This window comes from Haemaphysalis longicornis, unplaced genomic scaffold (genome assembly GCF_048455015.1).
Source record: "Haemaphysalis longicornis isolate Haplotype H1 unplaced genomic scaffold, Haemaphysalis longicornis Haplotype H1 scaffold_3, whole genome shotgun sequence".
Classification (NCBI taxonomy): domain Eukaryota; kingdom Metazoa; phylum Arthropoda; class Arachnida; order Ixodida; family Ixodidae; genus Haemaphysalis; species Haemaphysalis longicornis.
This window is the reverse complement of record NW_027526335.1, coordinates 22,321,818-22,338,521: the sequence shown is the minus strand read 5'-3', so window position 1 is coordinate 22,338,521 and position 16,704 is coordinate 22,321,818. Positions and strand designations below refer to the sequence as shown.

The 16,704-nt window shown below is 50.4% G+C and overlaps 1 protein-coding gene across 1 annotated transcript in view; it reads right to left on the bottom strand.

Moving 5' to 3' along the window:
- The window catches only part of LOC144173819 (phospholipid-transporting ATPase ABCA3-like), a 43,374-nt gene that overhangs the window by 13,973 nt on the left and 12,697 nt on the right, over positions 1–16,704 (bottom strand). Inside the window, exons 4-9 of the mRNA XM_077702074.1 lie at positions 15,740–16,052; positions 13,372–13,620; positions 9,812–10,000; positions 8,337–8,521; positions 5,538–5,663; positions 4,690–4,807 (exon numbers count right to left, since the gene is read on the bottom strand). Coding sequence (XP_077558200.1) covers positions 4,690–4,807; positions 5,538–5,663; positions 8,337–8,521; positions 9,812–10,000; positions 13,372–13,620; positions 15,740–16,052 — 1,180 coding nt within the window. The remainder of the gene's footprint in view (positions 1–4,689; positions 4,808–5,537; positions 5,664–8,336; positions 8,522–9,811; positions 10,001–13,371; positions 13,621–15,739; positions 16,053–16,704) is intronic.

Below are 16,704 nucleotides of genomic sequence, written 5' to 3'. Positions count from 1 at the left end.
GGTTTAGGGTATAGCGCCGTAACGGGCAACTAGACGGATCTTGCGGCGAGACAGAGTCTCGGCCGTCGTTTCTCGAGCGGTTTGTGTACGCTCCGAGAATAGGAGAGTTAGACGAAGGTGAGGAGCTCGAGTGATTTATGCGCACTTGGAGCTAGCGTGTAGCTGAAGTTTGAAGTTTTTCCTTTTTCTACTCATGTACCCAGTTTTCCTACTGCAAATAGCTGTATATAAACTCCTCGTTTCATTTAATCAACCTCAACGCCTCGAGTTCGTCAATTCGACCGCCATCTCCAAGAACTTCAACATCATCGCCCTGCTAGCCTCCTGCCAAATCAACCGGAGCCCGGGCGATTGGGTTCCTGATCGACACCGGACTTCGGGAAACGAACCACAACCATCTTTACTGTTGGGAACGAAGAAATTCCGGAAAAGAGGAAAGCGCGATCTGCATGTCGGCCTTTAACGGGTGTTGTTGTTGGAACAATTTTTATAACAAAGGAAGTAACTGTAACGGCATTTCCCGCTACAGTTACTGTATAAAAAGTAACAGTGTTACAGTTAAAAGTTCCTCTAACTTACAAGTAACAAGTTACAGTTACAAGTTACTGAAAAATGTAGCTAGTTACCAGTAACCCATTACGAGTAACTAGTTACTGCCCAAGACGGATCTGAACATAGCCTTACAAGCTAAATTTACAGCATGCGTATAACTTTACTACAATAGCTTAAAATATAGGTGTGATGGTCCCTTATACTAATAGATGATGGTCATAGTGGTATATGAAGGTAACAGCCATCGAAGCCTGACGAGTGCCTGGAATATCTCAAGCCTCCTGGTTCAGGTCAGAAAACCCTTAGTGTAGGAGTGTCGCTCAAGAAAGTGGTGGCTTTTAGTGACAGTAACCGCGCCTCCCTGTCGTCATGGCAACGAAGTAGGAAACAAATGCCTGGAGACGACCTAGAAGCCAACGAATAAAGGGACCACTACCTAGCGGTTTGGAAAAGTTTTCGATACCTCCTCTTGCAAGGCGACCCAGTCATTCTTGGCCGATTTCATGCGGGCGCTTGGATGCCTCACAAATGTGGCGCGGGGGAGTACTATAATTTAACTGAAAAATAAATTACGACGCTTTCTTTCCATCTTATTAGGTATACGAGGCTGCTAGCTCTGTTGTCCTTTCGTGCGCTCTCCCCCCGGCCGCTTTCATGACGGCTCTTTTTACCTACCAGTCGCCACGTTCATTTTTGAGAACGCTCATGTTTCAGGAGGTCGACGCGCACCATTTATTGTCCATCGCGGGCTAACCGCACAAGCACGCACGCATGGGTAAAAGAACCCGTAAGAACTGTTCACACCGTGTTAAAACCCATTTCGGAACTTTCCCTTTTGTGGACCTCACAGCCACTCCTGCTGCATACCATCGAAAAGGGGTTTTCATCCTGTCGGAAGCTACACCTCACGCCGACCCTGCTGGGAGACTTAAAACTCGAATCGAAACGTAGGGAAGTGCAGGAAGCAATCCTCCTCAGAATATTACCTTTGGGGGTAGCAGTGTTGCGGAGTTACCATTCCGGAATTGGAATCATTCCGGATTCATTCCACCTTTTTGAGGTGCCGGAATGGAATGGGAATGGAATGAGGACAATGGCTGGAGGAATGGAATGGGAATGGAATTAACCTCGTTCTTCCCGGAATGGAATGGGAATGGAATAGTGATCCCTGGCGCTGTCCGGCTACTAATTAGTCAGTGGCGACGACTGCGTCGGTATATCTCAAATGGAGCACCGGCGACGAAAACGAGAACGAATACCCGGCATCTCGAGTAGCCTAATCCCCGCAGCCTGCGGCAGCGCTGGTGCAACTGAAGTTCGAGCAGCGCAAGCGCGTTTGGCCGGCGGGCTGGTGGCGATGTTAGGTCCGCTCTTCCTGCTGTGGCAGGCTTTTTGAGGCAGAGCTTTCTCTGTACAACTAACTGTCCGTGGCGCCGATGGCAGACCGGCGTGTCAGTTGCAGGCGTGTGCCCAGGCCAGCCAGCGGGGAATACCATCGAGAAGCAGGAGGGGGGGAATACGAACGGCGCGCATCCGAAGCCGCGATGTTTCTCACAGCAAGTAGATGCTGCGAAACTTTGGAACTAGCAATATAAAGCATTCACGCATGAAACATGAAACATGAAACAAGGAGTCTGCTTGGCGTTCTCCGCCCACCCTCCGTGCCCGGCGCGCAATGAATAGCGTTGTAGCTTGTAAGCCCACCTGGTAGGCATCTCTCGGGAATGCGGCGCCAACCTGTGGACCTTTTGTCCGTCTGTTGCAGCGGGGCCCCGGGGCTCCAGCAAATCAAAACCAAGGCAGTAAAAATAAAATTGTGGGTGTGGGCCCTGCGTGCCCGGCACCCGCCATAGGCATAAGAAGCGAGCTTCGGATGTGTTACTGAGATTTCTACCTCCACACTGTGGTACGGTAGTGGGCAGCTGTGATATACGCTTGCATAAGATATTAAATACGACAATGCGGAAGACACAGCTGCCAAAGGGCGTTTGTTTCAAACAGTTCCGGCTCCAGCAGGGTCCTTGTTTGCGAGTGCTTTGATCAGCTCTCTGCAGTGAGACACCGTGCTCTGCTTCGATCCGAAAGTGCGGCCTTCTCCTCAAGTTGTTCCAAACTGGTTCGTGGTTTGGTTGGTGTGTTTCTGTGCATGGGGCCTTTGCGCCCGGAGTACAAACGTACCTGATTACTGAAGCCTTAGTCGTCGGCGTGAAAGTTGGAGCACCGCCACTATTCAGGTATACGGAGGCCTCATTTCAAAATTTTGATCAGGTCCTCGTGCATAGTGGTGGCGCGTTCACGGAAACAAACTGCCTGATCATACTCCTTTATTTTGCCAGGGCTCTCGTCACAATATGGTTCTGTCACTTTAAATTAAGGGCTCATAAATAATGCCCTGTATTGAACGGATTGGGCTGAGGTAGTGCAAGGGCAATAACCAAGCGAAATGGAGGTCAACGTGGAAGCGGTGGTGACTTTCATACTGTGAATGCAAAACTTTTAACGGTGTTCTTTGACGCTGCCTTCCAGTCTCTCGAGTTGGTACAGTAGCATTAGTGCTCAATGCTCTAAATTTACTTGAAATCGTTCAAGTAAGCATTTAGAATGCGTGTACATGTGAGAAAGCTCCGCGCGACATTCCTGTGAGTTATCCACAGTATACTAATTACGCTGGTATGATGGTACGCAAAGCAGATAGCACGACAGAACGCGACAGACTATGCAACGAAACTGTCATTACGTAATAGCTGCTTCACCTCGCGTCGCGCAGAAACAAACCGTAAAAACAACCTAACATGCAAACACCAAAATGAGTAGCGGGATCTAGCTACTTATTATGTAAAAACTGGCAGTGTGACACTGCCACCTTTTAGAGCGAAAGCTTTCTTTGTGGGACCAATGGCATTCTGTCAAAAAAATTTTTACATTTCCACATATACCGGTTGCTCTACCGAAAAGCTCTGCTGACATCTCTGGACGCACGGTGCGTGCGTGAAACCGGGGACCGCAAAAAAAGTCTTCCTATCTCTCTCTCTAAAACCGGGCTTTCATTGTCAGAAAGGTTACTTGAAAATAGCGAAAAAAGAACAGTTCTAAATAAGACTTCACACGCGTCGACCATGAAGACAAAGTGCAATACGTAGTATATCTTTATCTGATAGAACACGTAACCGTGTACATTTCGATCGTTCGTAGATGCGTTACTTGTGCACGAGAAATCGTCGCATGGGTTCGTTGTTGGCTTGCGATTTGGGAGTTTGAATGTTTGGCGATTGGTTGAATACACTTTCAGCGAAATGTGGACGAACTTATAGCTTTCGCACTTTTCTCTACTTTCGTTAGGAAGGTATGGTAAATGTTCGCATTAGAAGGGTAGTTGTTCTGCACTAGATATCTAACCAAGCCGCTACCATCTCCCAAATCGGTGAAAAGTGGCACATTTTGCATACGTTTGCAGTTTTCAACGCGTAGGATAACGTCAGATTCATGTTGCGTTCCTCGATAGCTCGATAGAGCGCCTAAGGCCGTTTTTACGCTGAGGAATTAAAGGAATGGAATTGACCTGACCGCCCATTCCAGGAATGGGAATGGGCTAAATTCTGTACTTCTGAGGAATTGAAAGGAATGGAATCACGACAAGTTCTAATTCCTCGGAATGGAATTGGAATGGAATGGGGATGCCCATTCCGCAGCACTGGGGGTAGTATTCCCCTTTGAGACGGCCGCTTCCCCATTGGTGATGATGATGATGATGATAATGATGATGATGTGGACATTGTGTAGATGCAATTCTGTGCTTGCAGCTTGTCGTACAACGTATGAAATGAGGGTTTATTACGAAGCAGTAGGGGCGGAGCTCTATCTGCTCCAGCTGCAGGCTGATAGATGGCACATCGCAGAGCACGCGGTTCCTAGTGCGCACTTTTACATTCTGCAGCATGCGCTTTGCATGACGCCAAGCAGTCCGGAATGACCCCTTGGAGGAGGTGCATACGCCCCACCTGCTCTTGGCATCTACTACTGCTGCAGTAGGTGCCTGAGGTTCCCACACCCGAATATTGAAACGTATGATGTGCCTCGGATCGCTATCGACCAGCGACTGCTTCCCTAGCCCGTGTGCTGAAGACGTGGCAGCCTCACCGGTGATCAAGTTAAGCAGCGTTGTCTTCCCGGCTCCATTGTGCCCGAGCAGCACGGTGATTTGGTTTTCAAAGATACGCAGGCTGACGTCTTCGACGGCAGTCACACCGTCGTAATCCTGCGTTCCGAAAAAGAAAAAAAGACAAACGGTTTTCGCTCGTGCTCCGTGGGAAAACTCCTTTGATTGAAGCTCCAATTAATAAAGCGCTCATACACAGAAAGAAATAGTAGCTTAGTCAAGGAAGTAAGCCAGCAACACAAATGTAAAGGTCAGATATATGTACACGAAAATACAAGCGGATGGAGCGTTAACTGAGCACGTTTACAACCACAGCCGGCTTTCTATGAAAGGAGGAAAAATGGTTCTGATCTGTGCTAGTTGGTACATCATTGGCGAAAAGCAGCTCGAATAGCAGCTCGAATAGCTAGAACTTTTTTGCCCGTCTTGTTTCAAGTTCAACTTGATCTTCACCAAGAAAGGAGGCATATGATTTCCTCCATATTTGCTCGCTTCTTCAAAAGGATGTGGGAGCGGGATGGTGCGTCTACGCGTACGGCCTGAGGCTTGCAGTGTATGTATTTCTTTTACGTAGGGTTGGGCTGGGACGGACATCCCTTTCCACTTGGCGCCCATCAGTTTTTCTCCTAAGTTTCGCCATAGGTGCATGCATCATGTGGGGAGGAATGGGTGGCACAGAAGACCCGACTTTGATTCTTTTACCTCCAACTTTGGCTAACTTCCTTTCGTAGTTCATTTTCTTTCGGCGCAGGCTTCGAGAAATACGGCCAAATAAATGAGGCCAAGATTTGTCGGCAAAAATTTCTATAGAACGAGCAATCGCTCTTACCTTGCAGGCGCGGACAATCTCGATAGTGGTCATTAAATCCGCGGGTTCCTCTTCGAAATTTAACATTTCCTCCAACGTCATCTGCGGCTGCTCGGCGAACGAGATGCTCGGAATCCAGTAGCTGACCTGCGCAGAACGACCAACAGCCGGATGTGCTTGCGCTGCCCCGAGTTCACCAGAAAGAAAACTGATGAAAGTAGCCATGCCAAAGCAAAAGTGAAGGTGGCTCACTCGGTTTCACTGAAGTCGTTGTCAACAGCCACTCGTTGAAACTGACAGTTCAAACTGACAGCCACTCGTATTTTGGTGTGTGTGAGCCACCCTACTTAGAGTCTAGGAGCAAAAAACACAATCCTAACGTATTGCGCGCCGGCATGCACAGAGCCATGCAAAAGTTGAACGCGCAATTACGTTAAACCATTTAAATCGCGCTACGAACATCACTGAAGAAGCGTGGGCAGGCTCCTGACAATTACTTCTCTTCACTAATTCGTGCTTGGAATACGGAAGTTTCCGTGAAAGCAGCAACTGCCTCATTTCCCTAACAGTTTTATTGCTGCATCCTAGAATTGCATAAAGCATTGCCACGTAATCATCCCCCCCCCCTTCCTTCCCTCAATTTAGGCCCCATCACGGAGCCCCCATGATCACCAAGTGAAGTGTTACCCCAGTGCTAAGCTAGCGTGCCATCTAGGGCATATAAAGCTTCGCTGTAAAAATGGCCGCGTATCTGCTCCTTTCGTTGCAAATGTCGCCGAAAGACGATAGTCGACTGGCGCCCCTGCCGAGAAAAGGCCTCCCTTCTCTTTCTCGCTCGCCTCTCATACTGTACCTCTCCCGACTCGTTCCTTCCTAGGTAACACGGTAGAGGTTTGCTCAAGTCAATTTAAATTTACCGTGTTCCACTGCTCCAAGTCGGGTGTCTCGATGCCAGCGCAGCCGTACGGCGGAGGCGCGCGTGAATCGAGGCACCCTATTTATAGAACCACGTTGCCCTACTCCACGAGTGTTCCAAGCGGAACGTGGATCCCATTTAGCGGAACCTTTCGTTGCTATTGCCGTTTGATTTATTTAATGCCGCCAAGAAGTAGCGCTGGCAACAGAAGGCGACGGTTTCTGCCGTTGGTGTAGTATTTCATTTGCTATCGCAAAAACCAAGCATCCATGATTTTTTTCAATAAAGGAGATTTGGCTGTGAGTATATAAGACTATTGCGCAGCTTACGTTTCACATTCGCCGGGTGGCTGAATCGAGTCACAGGCAGACATGGAGACAGACAAAATTCTGCGTTTAAGTAGCCCAAGAAAGACTGTCGTCTTTAAAAAACAGTAGCCGCCTCTTTCAATGGTACATGCGCGGTCGCGAATACGGTGTGATGTGTAGGCGCGCCGCGCATGCTTCGACAGCCGATAGCTACTCGGCACCGCACTTTCCCACGGAGGCTTGGTGCACTGTGGCAGAGCCAGCTATGCGAAAAGACCGTCATGCCGGAACAAGCCCCCCACACGCAAAGTTTTGCCGGGCTTGCGCGGCTGCCCGCGGCCGAAGTGTCATCGCCACTTCCCGGAGCTACAGGGAACTAGAATACCGGAGCCTCACCAGCGGAGGCTGCCACAAGTTACGAGATTAGGTCGCGGCCCAATCCCCTGCGCGCATGCGCACTCGGCGAGCGCGCATCGGGAGAAACCCACTGTTGCTCCTGAGTCAGTGGGAATTCTTTCCTTTGAAAACTTTTGTCAAGCCCTATATGACGGTTGCTGTAAAATGGTAAAGAAACGCTCGTACCCGGCGAGCCGAGCCAGCGCGTTTCGGGACAGAGCTTGAGGACGCTAGCCACGCTACTCTGCCCAACGTTTTGACTCTGCCCGTTTGATTAGTGTATCGTCGCTTTTCACATCTCGCTATAGTTTAAGCCGCTGAAGTCCGGCATTTGCGAGCCGATCGCCAATCACGCTACCTCGATGAGGCGGGGCGCACTCGTAAGCCTCGGTCTTAACACCACGTGCAGGAAACACCTCTCGCTGAGAATCTCGCTCGATTTAGTTTTGATCGATTCCTTGATCCAGTTTCATCATAACGTAAGCACGGTCTCTATGATGCAAGCGTGCGCTAGTTTTAAATTCCCAGTATACCTTGGACGCAAAAATGAACCGGCGAGCATAGCGCGTCCTCTTTGAGCCAGTTTTTCAAGGCCAAACGAATGCTTGTTTCGAGCGGTGGCGCTGAAATTTACGACTATACAGCGTTAAATGGAAATAAAATGCCCGCAAACTTGCATTGTAACAGCGCTTGACTCCGAGTTCGCGCTAGCTTGGCGGATGCGGCCGACCTTCTACAGCAGTGTTTTCTGCGTTGCGGCGCGTCTCGCATACAGCCCTGTCAGACTAACTCTGCCGGTTTCGCCGGAAATTCGCGAAGCCACCCGTAATTTGCAGCTTACAAGGACGTGCGATCGCCCGACGTTAGGCCTGTAACTTCACGCTCTGATGTGCAACATCGTGAACCGGTTATCGCAGCTCTACGATAAGGCTATACACAATGTTAAGATTAATCGTGAAATGTTAGGCCTAACGTACGAAATACATGGTTCGCCTCTCCCACCACCGGAAGACCGTTACCCGCACTTGCTTTAATTTATAAAATGAGCTTTCCGCTCGTGGATCTTTGCAACGGACGTCGCTGTAACCCCGACAAATGACTATCGAGTGCGTTATCGTTTGTCCTGTCTCCCCCCACGGTTGTTCTCCTCAGTGCAAGGCTTCTGGTTGGCGGTCGCAAGGGTCGAGACGTCGTGCCTACCTGAAAAGGGTACAGGAAAGGCTTGGGGATGCCTGGCCCGAGGGGAAACACGTTGTCCATGTACCAGATGACGACGCCGAGGAAGCAGTCGAAGAGGAGGCCTATCATCACGATCTCGGCCAGCGTCACGTTGTCGGGAGTTTCGGCGCGGTCGTTGAAGTTCACCCAGTTCGCCCCGTGGTCCACTGCGACCGAGGTTAGGGGAGGTGGTGGCCTATATAGGACCGGCGTGCATCGTTCCGACGAAGCGACGGTGCCGGATGTCAAGGCGCGCGCGCTTTCCGAATGTATATTGCGCTTGATGCGTGGCATCGGCAGCTTTTTCTCACGTTTTTTGTGAAAGCAGATTATGTCCCAACAATCACGGAAACGCCTCGCTCCGTGGTGGCTTCAACTATCCCAGTACACTGTGCACGTTAAATAATTGCCCATGAGTTAACTTCAGCAAGCAAACCAACATTACAAATAAGACAAGGTTATTTCGCGTCGAAAAATTATTGTAGACCTAGTCCAGCGTGCTTGTAAATTCCTTTTTTATAGTTTAAATATTGTAATCATAAAGGAAGGGGTAAGGAGATTTGCGTGCTAAGAAAAAGAACGGGTCAACTATGCTAACTAAACAACACGTTCCGACCGAAACCGATCTATTGTCGACTACAAGGAAGCGAGTGGAACTTAACTGAAGTGCGTTAGGGCAGTTTACGACAATTAGCAGTAAAGTTAAATCGCAATAATACGCCGAACTAAATGTGTTTATACTCTTACTTCGGATATTTTTTCCTGAGCGATATTTTGTGCGCTACAATTTAGGGCTAAGAACGTTTTCTGTCTTGCGAAAATTGTGTCGTTCTACCTATTCCCTACGACGATGCGTTTTGATGAACACTAACTTTTTTTCGAGCCACTTCTCCAGCTTGACCGTTGAGGCTGCTCAAATTTATTTATCCATCCGCAGGCCTCTCAAATGTAATTCTAAAACAATACCAATCGATCAACTTGATAAAATTATCGTCTTATGAATGAAGCACTTTTAAGTGCTTGCCTTTGCCATCTAGTCAAACATTTATGAAGTGCCTCATTGCCCTCTTTGCGTCTTTCTTCCACTGGCTACTTAAATTTTTGCGCGTACCTCTCCCAAGCCTTCATTTTGTTTCGCCAGAAGTTACGACATAATTTGGTTTAAATTTTCACTCGTTTTGTTCTCTGTTGACGCACCGTTGCGCAGAGCAGAACCTCTATATTGTTTTTCTTATTGGCTTCGTATTTCAAAAGATACCTGCTGGTTAACTAACTACCTCAACATTTGTACTCGCCGCCTATACACGCTACAGGCCGCTTAAGGTGCGCTGCCTGGAGACTCAAAAGCCACGTTCTACACACAACGTTTTCCGCATCAAGTGTAATCCTCGATGTTAGAAACCGTCTATTTGTTTCTTTTATCCGCTCGAGGCGGTCGCTCCAAGGGGAGAGCGTACCGAACTTTTCGAAGCGCTCGAGAACACGGAAGCTCCAGTGGAGGCTCATGGCCGGGAAGATGGACGTCATGAGCTTGTCCTTCCGCTTGATGTAGTAGTAGCCCTGACCTCCGGCCTGCTCGAACATCAGGAAGGGCATCACGCAGCTGAACGTCCAGTACAGCATGGCCCCGGCCACTGCGGAGTGCGCTGCGCGAACAGGTATACACGATGGCATATCAGTGCTCCATTTCCGCCATGTCTACATCGCCACAGTAGCGCTCTGCGCATGCGCTACTCTCGCTCCCAGCGACTGATCCGCCATTTGGGGGCAAAATGTAAACAAAACGACGCCATATTGGATTAGCCGGTTGCGAACGCCGAGCCAGCTAAATGTTGCTCCGTTTTCTAAGCCCTGAAAGCGGCCGACAAGTATGCGTTACGGCTGCCATCAAAAAATTTCTCTGCCACAAAAACCACGCGTGGCGCCTAAGACGGCTTCCTTGACGGCGCAGGGCAGGCGGGAAAATAAACTCCCACCTCCCCTCGCGGGAACCCCTGTGTAGATGCGACGCATAGGCGGAGCGGCGAAGGGAACGCGTTTTATAGCGCTCATAACGTTGAGGGGACTGCGTAAGCTGGTCCCAGTCGATGACGACGTTGGCGTACTTGTAAAGCGGCGTGGACTCTAGGTGTTTGAGCCAAGCGTGGATGTTGCTTCTCCGGAGAACGGCACACCGGTGATATGCGCAGCGCGCCCGAAGGAGAGGAAACCGCGGAAGAGAGAGTACTGCACATGCGCCGGCCCCAGCGCGTCTGCCGCGGCTATGACGCAACGTGCCGCGGCTATGACGCAACGCAATCCAACACAATCCACTTTAATCCAATCGAATCCAAATCCAATCCAACCGAATCCAAGCCAAGCCAAGCCAAGCCAAGCCAAGCCAAGCCAATCCAATCCAATCCAATGCCCCTCGCGCGAGAGTGTTCGTTATTATTATTATTATTATTATTTATTAATACTGTCAACCCTCGCTTGAGGGTCATAACAGGGAGGGAGTACAAATGTGAGTACAACAGAAAACCAAAACAAAACATCGGAGAGGAGAGGAGTTATCGGAGAGGAGAGGGGGTGAGCGGCGGAGAGCGGCGGAGAGCGCAGCTCGCGCGGCGAGGAGAATGGCAGAGGGGTGGACAACGCCGACGACCACGACGCCGACGCCGGAGGGACAAGGCGAGTGAATCAGATGCTCTGCATCTAAAAAAAGGGGCGTGTTCTGCTATAATCCCCCAAGTGTGGTTCGGGCGGCCGCCGCGAGAGGGCTACGCTACTGGAAAAAGGTCCGTTAGTCACTTGCGCAGGCATGCGTTCACTGAAAAAACCAGTAGCCAATGCATCCACACAAACGCTACTTGTTTCTCTGTTGTAATTAGCAACTTATGGCTCTGTGTCGCTATTTGCCAAAGAATTCCATATCTGAATATTCAAGCAGTCTGCATGTCAATTTGGGGGAGATACCCGAACGCAGACGCGCAACCTTGTTGCACACCTGTTCCCCCGTGGTTGGATCTTACTTTTCGCGGGCTTTTAACGTGTACGGGTCACTGTTTGAGTCATCATTTGCGATTGTGGTAGGTTTGGTTTCTTTTTCTGGTGTGTCTTGTTTCCCCTCAAAAGCTTCGCTGCCCAAGTAATGAAAAAGAACACCAGTATTGACGCGAAAAACCACATGGGCAGAAAAACTGCAGACTCAACTTACATTGTCTTTCCATCCTAATTTGCGACCCCAGTTAAACGACGAGTGGCATCGTTGCAAACGTCTGACAAGATGTTTCCTCTCTCAGCATGCGTCCATCGCCCTTATTAGTAAGTATGACGTGAGGCACACTGGTTCGTTAGCCTGGCAACTGATAGACCACTCGCGCCAATTTGCGACAGCGAGGCCGTTATCGTTATTTCAGTTGGAACATTTTTTTAAGTGCGAATGCACTTTATAAGCGACCCCAAACCATCCACCGCCGCCGGCGGCGGCGGCGGCGGCGGCGTCGGCGTCCGCAGTGCTCCTCTATATTTAAAAAAGAAACAGCATCCGGCGCCAGGTTTCGATCCGAGGACTTTGCGGCCGCAGCGCGACGCTGTATACCGACTAAGCCACGGACGCCACGCTGATATCAGTGTGAGTAACGCGCCTTGTATCTTTAACGCATTCAAACTACGTCGTCAGCGGCGTGCGTTGGCGACTCAGCGGCGTTATAGCGGCTTGATAACTGCGTGGTGTACACGTGATACTACAAACCCGATGGAAGAGATGGAAGAGAAGGCGGCGAGGCGGTGGGCTGCGGGGGCCGAGCGCAAGCGCCGCAAGCGGGCCGACAACCGTGCATTCGCACTTTCACATTCTCCCCCTCGGGGAAATGCGGGGGAATTTTTTTGTTGATGAAATACTTGTGCACTATTCCCAGTGGGGACTTTGCCATCACCATCGCGTCCGCATACTCCCTTTTTCACCTCCGTTTCTTTATACGTTAGTTGGTGCTGGGTTCCATAGGGTACATTGATTTATTGTAGGGTTTGACGCGCCGACGCAACGCAGGCGATGAGGCGCGCCGTAGTGGAGGGCTCCGGATTAATTTTGACCACCTGGGGACCTTTAACGTGCGCCGAAATCTCGTACACACGGGCGTTTTTGCTTTTCGCCTCCATCGGAAAAGCGGCCGCCGCGGCCAGGCATCGAACCCGCAACCTCGTGCTCAGCAGCGCAACGCCTTAGCCACTGAGCCACCGCGGCGGGTCCCTGGATATATTAATAACCTTCTGTTACTCTTGCGCATATCTTAAAGCGAAATCTTTAATTGGCCCGATGGCGTCCTTCCAAAGACTAATGCATTTCCCCATAGACCGGTTGGTCGACCGGGAAGCTCTGATAAGAATTCTGTACGCATGGGTTCGTTCTTCGTTTGCTATTTGGGGCTTTGAAGATTTGACATTTATTGTACGCACTTTCAGCGAAGGTTGAACGCACCTTGAGGCGAAACTCTTGGCGCACTTCTGACGCAGTTTTGATTTGAGAAAGCTGCTTTCGCCCTTCTCTCAACCGTTTTTAGGAAGGGATGGTGAAGTTGTTTAACAAATTGTCACGATCTCCGTAGATCAGCTATTACGACCCCCTTGACGCTCGGAATCACACAGGGAAAACGTGCGCAGCATATCACCGGAAGCATTGTTTAGGATTATTTCATGAATGGTCACTAAACAAAATATTGTTGCCGAGTATGACCGGTGTTTTATTGTTTTGCTTTACCGACAAGTTGACAAGTGCGACTATGTAGTGCAGCTTCTTGCTCACAGTTTGGTCGCTAGAAGGACATGGACAGTCTTCGCTAACTTGGCCCTGCATAGCCATATTGATAGGAAGGGTGCAAAAACCTACACATACCTTACTGATTACTCGAAATTTCTGTTAATGCTAGCATTTTCCAGTGTCTATGTAGACTTCGTCATGGCAGCATTGGAACACCAAACAGATTAACTGTTGAAACGAGCGCTGCAGCTTTCGCCTGCGCAGATAGATGATGCTCACGTCTGGCGAAGAACATGGAGAGCGTGAGTCCGTGCAGGACGCAGGAGGAGTGGAAGCACATGAGGATCCAGAAGAGGAGGAGCGGGTCGGAGAACTGGATGAAGGCGCGGCCCTCGTCGTTGCGCTTGACGCACATGATGAGCAGCATCAGCGCCACGATCCCCAGGTGCACGAAGAGCGAGCTCAGGTAGTGGCTCGCCCAGTACACCCAGTCGTTCACGCCCACCAGCCGCAGCATCTCCTTCCCGCCTGCATGCACGCGCCCTGTCGCGTGAGGGACTCTGGGGGACCTCTGGGGCGCCTGCGCACCCCTGTCGCTTCGGAAATTCATTGGGAGGGGAGCCACGGCCGAGAGACGAGTGATTTAGACCACCCGCTGTGTGTCCGGTCGGTGAAATAGGAACACGTGTGCGCCCCGGCGAATTTGGGGGGAGTAGCGTTACTAAATAAAGGCTGTTAGAGTATCGGCACTCTTTTCTCTCATTGTTACGTGCCGCCAGGATTTTCACTGGTCGGTCGGCACCACGTGATATTTGTGATTGGCCGGTCACACACTGTCCGTCACAACCAGAGGCGGTTTCGTTGGGAGAGATGGTAACGCTGCGAGCTAGAAACAAAATGTCCCCCAGACGCTTCCGGGTGCATGAAGTAGCGGTACTCTTAAACGTAGCTAATTTAGCGACGCCAGGGGGGACAGCGGGTCGCGGCTTCGGAGGAGACTGAAGGCCAGCTTCTCGGAACCGCGCGGCCGTGGCGGTGCGCGCGACTGAGACTAGGCACTCTACTCGAGACCTCCGGAGGAGACAGAAACGGAGGGTCGGTCTTTGGGCAGCGGTACAGAGAACGGCTGTCCACGGACCGCTCGTCCGGACGACAAAGGGCCTGGGTCCTCGTTCGTTAGGATGTAGCCAAGAATAAACGTCCATTGCATCGTCACCGGTCCGCAGTCTGGCCCCCCTCGCAGCAACCCTCAAAGACCGTCTCTCGTCGCTCTGTATTCATTCTTACGGGATTGAAGCCCACCCATTGGCGACTTCCTTTGTCGTCGCGCCAAAAAGAGGTGAATGTGGCCAAATAGGACTCTGAACCAAGTTTGCAGCACTGGCCTGTTTAATATTATACATGCTAGATGCAGAGGGTATGAGGAGGAGGGTTCTTCTATTCACAGTGAATTTGTAGGGAGGGCTTCGACTCGGAGCCCTGAAAGGGACAAATACTCCAGTGCTGCCACTCGCGACAATGAAGAGAAGCGCGCATCTCCGTTGCTATGCAACGCCTGGGCATGCGCAAAGCAGAGCGCCTGCTAAGCGTAACCGTAGGATAGCCGCTTCCGCCCTACGCTTTTGATTGCCTTCTACGCGTTAATTGCACTGGTGTTCACTCCTCTGGAATTTTAATGTCAGGACACCGAAAATGTCTTGAAACCTAGCCTAACACAGCTTCGCTGTAAAAATGCCCGAAACTAAAGATGGAAAAAACTTCGAACAGGGCCTACGCATTCTTGAGCTTGATCTGGCAATAAAATGGGAGTGTACCTTGCTTATTGTGAAGCAAAAAAAAAACAAAAAATCCAGTCCCTTTCCTTCAGAGAAAGATAGAAAAAACGCGAAGTCAAGTCCAACAATCCAAACTTCTTCGACCGTGTCGTAATGGCACAGTCGGATAGACGTCGGCTGCATGACGCGAGGGAGGGAGCCAGGTTAAATTCCGACCACGGCAAGTTTTTTTTTTTTTCTTGCGGCGCCTGATGTGCCTTGGTGGAAGTTCATTGTGTAAGTTAGCTTTCCTGCAGTGCCTTTTGGTCGTGGGATTTTGCACTTTGACTTTAAACTTTGAAGACATTGGCCTTCGACCAGAGGAGGCTTCGCGTTTCAAGCCTTTCACTTTACCCACAATCATCGTTATCGTCAGATTAAGTTAGCTTTCCTGCAGTACGCTTTGGGGCAACGTCGTTATCAGTGCGGCATAAAAAGCTTCGCTTAAAAAATAGTTGCCACTGTTATACATATCACGGCGTATACTGATAATCGTAGTGATGCTATACTCGGGTAAAATTTAAGAAAGGCAACGAAAGTTGCCTGTGTCCTTCATCACCGCGGCCGGATGTTACTCCGCACGGCGCAAGTAGGCCGTCACTGGGAATATTTTGTACATTACATGAGCCGATTCCGTGATTTTTTTGGACTTAATATGCTGATAAACTACTGCAGCGACGACAAAAACTGCGTGAGAAAAAACAGACGATATCACGCATTCATAGCGACTTCCTTTCAAAACCCGTTGACACCTGGGTCCGTCGCTTCAGCGGAGTGATACCGTACAAGAGCTACTGCCGTTCTTAACTTGATCGCGAGTATAGCCTCCGTACCCGTGGCCCTCTCGTCGGTGACCCTGGCGACCAAGACGGAGAAGGGGATGAGCATGCCGATGCAGAACCTGGTGAGTACGAGCGCGTAGTTCTTGGTGTCGCGCTGCTCGATGTAGGTGGGGAAGGGGAACCGGCGCAGGCGCACCGCGGTCCCCAAGTCGAGCCAGTGCGAGTAGTTGAAGCGCCGCGCCTGCAGCTGCAGGTGCGTCCGCTGCAGCACGCCCATCACGGGAAGCAGCGTGTGCATCTCGGGGAAGTGCTCCTCGGCCGAGGGGCCCTCGGGCTGCGCGACCAGACGCTGCCGGTAGTTGCCCTGCGCATGCGCGCACCTTGAATGCGCGCTGTCACGCAGGCGCGAGGCGCTCTTTGGCGCTCTTTGCCCCAGCTGGCCTTGCGCAAAAAAAAAAAAAAAAAAAAAAAACCCTCCAATCATCATTATAATGAACGAGGCGATGCACCCGTCCCTGCGTTGTGGCCAATGGGCGGCAGCGAAAGCGTTTTAACACGGAAGTGTTGTATTCCGGGATTCACGAAGATTTCACTTACGTCATATCCGTCACGGAAGTGATGCCAGTAAGCAAGCGGCCTGTAAAGGGTGCACCCCTGCATGCAGTGTCTTCTTGCGGGCAAGCAACCTTTAGTACTGAAGAGCACGTCATAATTTTGTGGTTGTTCGTTTTCAGGTTTTATATTTTAACACGAAAGTGCTTTATGCCGCGATAGCCCAAGATTTCACTGACGTCATAGCCGTCACGGAAATGGCGCCAGAACACCTTTGCCAAAGCGACCCGCCAGCAGGACGTCGCTCTCAAAGCACACCCACGAGACATCCGCCGACCCGCAAATCATGCTCAGCTGCAGATTTAGCTGCACATTCCACTTTCGTGTTTTACCGATTCATAGTAACAGCGCTATAACAACACGAGACAAAGAGAAGAGGGCACAAACACAGCGCTGACTAACTG